The 8,603-nt window shown below is 40.4% G+C and overlaps 1 protein-coding gene across 3 annotated transcripts; it reads left to right on the forward strand.

Moving 5' to 3' along the window:
* The first annotated feature begins 611 nt into the window (after positions 1–611).
* Positions 612–6,838, forward strand: LOC113743993 (leukocyte elastase inhibitor-like). 3 transcript variants are annotated; one of them, XM_027290628.1, is made up of 7 exons: positions 612–754; positions 1,564–1,758; positions 4,391–4,528; positions 4,616–4,733; positions 4,847–4,989; positions 5,126–5,293; positions 6,110–6,838. In XM_027290628.1, exons 1-7 carry the CDS (start codon positions 617–619, stop codon positions 6,530–6,532), a joined length of 1,323 nt encoding a protein of 440 aa, XP_027146429.1. In that variant the 5' UTR covers positions 612–616; the 3' UTR covers positions 6,533–6,838. The 3 variants fall into 3 exon arrangements, with proteins under 3 accessions (XP_027146429.1, XP_027146430.1, XP_027146431.1); XM_027290629.1 differs by having other exon boundaries at positions 612–749; XM_027290630.1 differs by lacking the exon at positions 612–754 and adding an exon at positions 1,141–1,230.
* The last annotated feature ends 1,765 nt before the right edge of the window (positions 6,839–8,603 follow it).

The following is an 8,603-nucleotide window of genomic DNA, read 5'->3' on the forward strand; positions in this document are numbered from 1 at the left end:
GCGTAAATATTTGATGATTCATCAGACTATAGTTGTTGATTATGTTTTTTTTATTAATGATCTGAATCAAACAAATACACAGTAATAAAAAGTACAAATATTTATTTATTGTATGTCCAAATTGTACTTGTAGTAAATGTATTTAGGTTTACATACTTTTATTATTTATTGTACTAACTTAATAACTGACCCTAACCCTATTTTTCTCATTAGTGATCATGGCTGTCTTATAGGACACTGAGGCGAGGCCATGTCTTTGGTAATATTCCTGGAAATTTGTGAGGTTTAATGACTTCAGAGGCGTATATATTGAAACACAACACATCTTAGAAAGTTTTAAAGGCTGTCTGTGATATTTGAATAAAAACATTGACTGTTTTAAGGGCAAAACAAAAACTAAACTAAATAAACAGATTTAGCATTTCCAACATACCTGAGACTATGTGGAGAGGTGAGATGTGCAGAAAATAAAATGCATACATTAAATGTGATATTTTGTGATTTTTAAATACTCATTTACAGACTTTGTTCTCTGGCTGTGTCAGAGATGAATGTTGTTCTGCTGGTGGAGTTTGGACTCATCACACAGGCAGCCCAGTGTGTGTCCCGTGTATAAATGAGCAGAGGCAGACATCTGGATCTCTCTCCACCTCCGGACCTCCGCCTGCGTTTACGTTTTACTTTCACTTCTCCACGCGTGCGGTGTGTGCGGGCAGATTGTGCTTCAGTCGTTGCGGGAGGATCATCGGGTAACGTGAGACAGTTTATAATAATAATAAATCATAACACAGGTCTGTCTGTGTGTACACACGCACTGCCAGCTAAAACTGTGCATGTGAGTGGCAACTGTGATATAGGATATAAGGGAAGTTTGCTTAAAAATATGTAGTAAATATATTGCAGGTTAAAGGTTAGAATCGTGGCAACACGTTTTTCTCATTTGCTGTCACAGCATGAGCACATGTTAAAACACATACTGGTAAACACAAGTGGCAACAGACACAGCCACTCAAAATTGATTTCACTTGTTTCAAATGATGTGACACAACCGATATAAGCCAGTTCAGAGAGCAAAGTTCGTCCATGCTCAGTTGAGAATGGATAGAGGACGAGTGTGTATGCGAGGTGGAGGACGAAGAGGAAGACGATCATAGACCATGTTCTTGTCCATGGACTGACAACGAGGGAAGCAGGACTTAGAGTGCAACCCAATTTTCTGTGTCCACCATAGTAAGGACATTGTCTGGCCCTGAACATTGTGCTTTCCATTTGTTTACGGTACTGACTGCTCAATAGATTTTGACCGGTTGCAGGTTCATATCAACAAAGAACAAGAATTACAGTATCCCAGAGACAAAGGACAAGTTTGTGAGATACAGGGTACAGTACTGTAAAAAAAGGCCAAGAGCAAAGCAGAGTCGTCATTTCTAAACTATTTTGAGCTACTATGAGAGAACACGTTTTCATTCATCAAAAGACAATGACGGAAAAAACTGAAATTTCACATCCGGATCTGTCTGAAATGTCTGAAAGGTTATATAACCATCTCAAATGTCATTACAGGAAGAGTGTACATCATCATCATCAGTCATGGCCGCCATCAGCAACTCCAACACAGATTTTGCCTGTAAGCTTTTCCGCACTCTGAGCCAGAAAGATCCCTCCGGGAACATCTTTGTCTCGCCGCTGAGCATCAGCTCGGCCCTAGCTATGGTTTACCTGGGCGCTAAAGGAGACACCGCTACCCAGATGGCCAAGGTCGGTATACCGTCTCTCTAATAGATGCACGTCTTCCGTCACCTGACGTCCTTGCATAACTTGTAGCATCATTATGAAAAAAGTTCATACACATCTTTAGAGTTTTGAAGCTCATGGCACAGGTGTGTATCTAGGCATGGGCTGAAAGGTCAGACTAATTCCACCTGTACTTTGACCTCAGTCAGTGCTGCTGAAACAAGGAAGGTATTGTTGGCTTAAAAACAGAAAGGTCAATGAGCTGACATTTGCACGCTCTGTTGCAGTGTCATAAAACCTGTTAATTAGCTTTGTTCTTCTTAAACTTTATTTTGATTAATGACTTCTGCGTGACAGCTTTAGTCGCAGGTTGACGGTGAATGATTGACTGAATGAAAGAATAAAAGCACGTAGTAATATTGTAATATATGTTATGGCCAGAAGTTTGAGGACATGTTATTCCAAAAAACCATGGGCATTTATCTGCTGCCATAACAGCCACCACTCTTCTGGGAAGGCTTTCCACCTGATTTTAAACCTGGATGCAGGGATTTGGTCCTATTTAGCCACCAGAGCATTAGTGAGGTCCAAAGGCTGATGAAGGCATGACTGACAGTCTGCGTTCCAGCTCATGACAAAGGTGTTGGATAGGGGTTGGGATCAGGGCTCAAAGTGTTGAGACAAATTTGGAAGAGCATGATTGTTAAGAATATAATTGTACAATGTAGCTGTGCAGTTTCCCTTAATTATACCATTAAAAAAGCAGCCCTAGACCCAAAGTACATGAAAGTATGGAGACTTACTTTTGGCCTGTGTGTGTAGTATAAAGAGCAGGCACATTAAAACAACTACAACTAAATTTACAATTACAGGCGACCTAAAAGGGCACATAGATGTAGAAATATAAAGCTCACAGCACAGAGTGCTGCAGTAATGATGATGATGATGATGATGATGATGATGTTTTGGAATTTAAGAAACTGTGTTTTTTTGTCTGCCTTTGCACTGAAATCATAGCTGTAGCTATTCAAATAATTAATGCCCAAGTTTGAGCGTTTTTGGTTGAATTAATGGATTATAATGGATTCACTCAAATGATCAGTCGATGTAAGTGAAAAATAAAGTAACAGACTGGGTTTTAAAGTAACCACATTGGACTGTTTCTTCAGTAGACAGCAATTGGCTTGAAACTTGGTAGTCAAACACTTAAACCAAACACCAAAACCAATACAGATGAGGTACAGGTTAAGGGCTGAGACTACAACATTCTATCCAAAACAAATAAAAATCCAGCACTGAGCATACACCGTGAGTCTTCTGTATATCCTGGTAACTCCAGGATGTGTATGACCCCTGTGAGATCTGCACAGGTGTGGTGAGAAGTGAAAACACAAGCCTCTGCGGCTGTACCTCTTCTTCAGTGTATTAATGCGCAGCACTAACCGGCAATATTATGTTTCTGAGGCAATAATGTGATATAATTTACAGTATCTATAGCAATGATCCAAATATTCTTCCACCATCCCGATCAGATGTTACATAATTGAATTTATGGGCCAGCACTAATGACAAAGAAGTTCACAACACTGGAACAAGATTTAGTTTAAAGTTTAATGAAGAATAAATCACAATATCATACGAAGAAAATAAAAGAGTTTACAAAGTGCTTTGACAGACAGGCAAAAAACACATCTGTGATGGATTTCCCTTATTTGTAACTAAAGCTCTTAGCTCATACCATTAAAAAAGCAGCCCTAGACCCAAAGTACATGAAAGTATGGAGATTTACTTTTGGCCTGTGTGTGTAGTATGAAGAGCAGGCACATTAAAACAACTACGACTAAATTTACAATTACAGGCGACCTAAAAGGGCACATAGATGTAGAAATATAAAGCTCACAGCACAGAGTGCTGCGGGAATGAGTCCTAAAAACCTGGAAACTAGTTCATATTTTTGCACCTCCAGTTTCTCAAAGTCGATGGGTTTTTGGTTAGATGCCTGAAGTCTGTGGTTATCACAAGCTAAAGAGATTTTCACATTTTGTTCTACGACATAAAATGAACATTTGAAGTTTGACAAGTGGCTAAATGATACTACACTTAAAGCATAGTGGTTCCAACCATGGTGTTCGTTTATAATACATGTATGTTTTTGTTTTTTACTGTCGTTGGTGTTTTGTTGAGGGAATCAGACGAACTTTGGCCTACAAAAACACGTCATTCCTGCAACATTATATAACCTGTAAGTTTAATTAACAGGCTTGACAATTACCTGAAACGTCATGTTATCACTGACCAATTAACAGATATAAATTTCTATAAAAGTCACGAGTAGCATGGCTCCATAACAGTTCTTCGTCCTTCAGCTTCATTGTCACCATCTTTCTTTTTTTTTTTTTTTTTCTATGTTTTTTTGGCCTTTTTATGCCTTTTATTGATAGTACAGCTGAAGATAGACAGGAAGCAGGGGGCAGAGAGAGGGGGAATGACACGCAGCAAATGGCCGTCCGATGCGGGATTCGAACCGGGGCCAGCTGCAGCGAGGACTGTAGCCTCTTGCACACGAGGCGGCCGCTTAACCCACTACGCCACCGACCGCCCCGTCACCATCTTTCTGACTCCAGAATAAAATCTGTTGGTCAAAACTTTCACACAGGCGCTCTCGTTCAGCTCTGGTGAAGGCGTCCATGCAGACTTTGAGACACTTAACGCTCACATCAATTCGCCATCAGAATCAAACATCCTGAAACTAGCCAACCGTCTCTACGGAGAAAATACCGCCAACTTCCTCCCGGTGAGTTTTCAGTTGACGCTTATCACAGATATTTAGATTGCATCAGTAACTTTTCATGACTGAATTGGTGTTATCTGCTCTCTTTAGGAATTCCTGGATGCCACACAGAAGTATTACCATGCAGACCTGAAGGCTGTTGATTTCATCGGGGCTCCAGATGCGTGCAGAAAGGAGATCAACGCCTGGGTGGAGCAACAGACAGAAAGTGAGCCTTTACATCTTAAGTGGACACAAAATCATCCCTATACTTGTAGCGCAACCATTTGAGAGCATTCTCTGTGAATTAGTGTTCAACGGTTGCTTTGCCTTTCCTTTCAGATAAGATTAAAGATCTTCTGAAGCCAGAAACAGTCAGTACTATGACAAGACTGGTTCTGGTTAATGCCATCTACTTCAAGGGAAAGTGGATGAACCGCTTTGATCCCGCAGACACCAAAGAGATGTCCTTTGAAACCTATAAGGTGACTCAACTGAGCTGAAGTTTGCAGATGTAGAGATGTAATGTCTGAATACAGTTCATCTCAGCCAGATGTGCAGCTGAGAAACTAGCAATAGTCTTTCTAACATGATCCTTTTCTGTGTTTCCTTGCATGTCAGGATGGGAAGAAGCCGGTCCAGATGATGTACCAGAAGAACCAGTTCCTCTACAAATACATTCCTGAGATTGGTCTGCAGATCCTGGAGCTGCCATATGTAGGCAGGAAGCTCAGCATGTTCATCCTCCTGCCTGAAAAGACCGAAAATGGCCCCGATCCTCTGCTGATGGTACATAAGCTAAAAAACAACTGCCTCAAAAGAAAAAGCAGTTTTCAGGGGGAAAGGTTCAAACAATTCAGTGTTGCTTCATTAAGGATCAACAGCAGTGATGAGTTCTTTCTCATAAGTATTTGAAATCTAGCATTGTTCTCATCCATGTTTTCTACCTCGCAGTCTTTTTCTTCCCATTCTTTGTTGGTGTATTGCAGCATGTATCCATTAGCCACCTGCAGATAGTGTGGTAGGGCCTTTTTGCATCTGTTAGGTTTTTTTTTTTGGTTTTATAGCTCTTTGCTTTGGCTCAGTCTCTCTGCACTCTTATTGGCCTTGTTTCCAGCAGCTGTTTTTCAGTGAACAGCAGACCGACAAGTTAGAAACATCTAGAAACTAATGGGTCAGCTCTTTTTGCAGGAGTTAGTGGTTTCTGTTGACCAGGTGGGCAAAACACAACAACGAATATATGCGACTTTTGCTCCTTGTCCGCTGCTCCCCAAGTGTCCAAAAAAGAAATGCAGCTTAAAGAAAAGTAGACTTGGAACAGATGTCGTAGAAGCTGTAAGACATGAATTACAAATCATTTGCACTCTTTTGTCTCTATAACTCATAACATGCAGAAGAACAACTGTGAAGTTACCCCCGGTTATATATATATATATATATATATATATATATAAATAACATTTTAGTCCGACTAAACAAAGACAATTACACAGCAGCAACTTAATCGATGATAGGATTTAACAAGCACCCTACAAACTGATGCTCACAACAGTTTAATATGATTATGAAGTAGTGATGCAATATGATGTTTGTATTTTGTTCCAGCTGGAGAAGAAGCTAACACGGGCGAACCTGGAAGAGTGGACCAAAAGGGATATGTTATCCCTTTTGGACGACCCCGAAGTCCACGTTCACCTGCCGAAGTTCAAACTGGAGGAAGACTACAAGCTGAATGATCCTCTGGCCAAACTGGGCATGACTTATGTGTTCTGGGCAGGGAAGGCTGATTTATCCGGCATGAATGGTGACAAAAAGCTCTTCCTGTCTAGAGTGGCCCACAAGGCCTTTGTTGAGGTGAACGAGGTGGGGACAGAGGCGGCTGCAGCCACAGCCACAGACGACAGCGATATGGATTTATCTATGGTCAGTGTGGAACACTTCACAGCAGACCACCCCTTCCTCTTCTTTATCAGGCACAATAAGACCAAATCCATCCTCTTCCTCGGCAGGTTCTCTTCTCCTCAGTAGTGACAACAAGTAGAGGAAAAAATAGGGGCAAATTTAAGTAACCATTTAAGAAACTGTGTTTTTTGTCTGCCTTTGCACTGAAATCATAGCTGTAGCTATTCAAATAATTAATGCCCAAGTTTGAGCGTTTTTTGGTTGAATTAATGGATTATAATGGATTCACTCAAATGATCAGTCGATGTAAGTGAAAAATAAAGTAAGAGACTGGGTTTTAAAGTAACCACATTGGACTGTTTCTTCAGTAGACAGCAATTGGCTTGAAACTTGGTAGTCAAACATTTAAACCAAACACCAAAACCAATACAGATGAGGTACAGGTTAAGGGCTGAGACTACAACATTACTACAGCGGCGACTACCGGCAGGCTAACATTAAGCTGTGGCTAACAGCTGCAGGCAGGTAACTCCAAAGTTTGACTACCCCGAAAACACAGGTGAGTGAGCTCTGTTACACTGTGTCATTTATTTATGTTTGGCTTTGATTTTTTACCGTCCATTACTCATACGTGGAAAAATGTAGAAAGGTCAGTCAACCGGAGTCACGTGAGGTAACGTAGGTGACTGAACAGATTATTTTTATTTATTTTTTTTTCATTTTTCACATAACCCAATTAATTACATGTAGCAGTGGCGTATCCAGGACATTTTTACCGGGGGGGCCAGGATGGGACACAAAGCTAAGTGTGGGGTGGCCATGGCATAGTGGAGTTTAATGCCATGTACGCAGCCGACCACAGTTCAAATCCCAGTCCTTTTCTGCATGTCACATACCCTCTGTCTCCAATAATTTCCTGTCTCATAAGTGTTAAATAAAGGTGTCTATTCTGGTGAAAAAAAAAAATCATTTTTTAAATTCCATTTCCCATTATCACAGTCCTCAAGTATATCTGGTTATTTACTAAAATGTGTTCAGGATAGGGTACAAATTTTCTAAGAGCCATTTCCTTGTAGTGGATTAAAATCCTCATCTCTTCACAAATTAGATTAGATTAGAAAAATCTCAACTGCTCTTAACTCATCCTATAGAATAACATTATCAGCCATCAGCTCATCATCTGTGTCACCTGTATCGTTATCTGTTTGCTTTACTAATTGAAGCGACATCTTGTGGCTATATTAAAACACAGCAATCCAGGCAACAGAACAAACAAAAACTTTTTGGGATTTGTTCTTTGCCAGATGTGTTTTTGAATTAATCACAAGATGGCATTTAAATTAGTAAAGTAAACATGATGGTGACTGAATAATTCTATAGGATGCCTTGTGATCCTTGTGTTTCAGACGGTTATAACTGCAAAGCTCTCAGCATTGTGGGCGACCCCACCCACCCCAATCACCAACTCTTCAGCCTCCTGCCTTCTGGGAGGAGAATGAGGAGCCTCCGGGCGAGAACCAGCAGGCTGAAGGACAGCTTCATGCACCAGGCTATCAGGATGCTGAACTCCCTCCCGGCACTAACCCTAACCCTTCCTCCGCCCCCACAAACTCTGGACACTGCTGACCCCCCCCTATAACAATGGCACCTGCCACTTTACTCAAAAATATATTTGCACACCATTTGCACTGTGTACAGTCTAATGTTCAAATATTTCAAATATTTTTTATTGTTGACTGTACATATATAATGTAAACCATATCACCATACTTATATTTATAGCAACCATATTGCCTCACAGATGTCTTTTGCTGTATATATTTTTTAGATTTGTACATCTTTATTCTATATATATATATTTTATATACTTTTCTTTTTACATCTTTTACTACACTTGTGTCCATACTGTTTTAGACAAGAGAGAAATGCAATTTCGATGCTCTGTATGTCCTGTACACATAGCAGCATTGACAATAAAGTTGACTTTGACTTTGACTTTGACTTGAACTGTATAACTGGAAACACATTCAGCTTTAATGTGAGCCTACAGGGAAAATTCAAACTATCCAAGCATGACTTACGGTAAGCTGGCTGCCTTTGCCCTTCATCAGTACTGCTGTACTTAGGCATGTTTCACTGATGCTGCTGGTAGAAGCTGTGGCTGACTCTGACTCTTTTCTCTTTTCTCTTCATAACT

The sequence above is a fragment of the Larimichthys crocea genome, chromosome XVII (assembly GCF_000972845.2).
Source record: "Larimichthys crocea isolate SSNF chromosome XVII, L_crocea_2.0, whole genome shotgun sequence".
Lineage (NCBI taxonomy): Eukaryota > Metazoa > Chordata > Actinopteri > Sciaenidae > Larimichthys > Larimichthys crocea.

Bases quoted from the DNA above. Each gene is read 5' to 3' on its own strand.
- LOC113743993 (XM_027290628.1), top strand. From the start codon at position 617: ATGAGCAGAGGCAGACATCTGGATCTCTCTCCACCTCCGGACCTCCGC. The intron at 1,759-4,390 runs GTCGGTATACCG...ACTTTCACACAG, and splicing joins CCGCTACCCAGATGGCCAAG to GCGCTCTCGTTCAGCTCTGG. The intron at 4,990-5,125 runs GTGACTCAACTG...CTTGCATGTCAG, and splicing joins TGTCCTTTGAAACCTATAAG to GATGGGAAGAAGCCGGTCCA.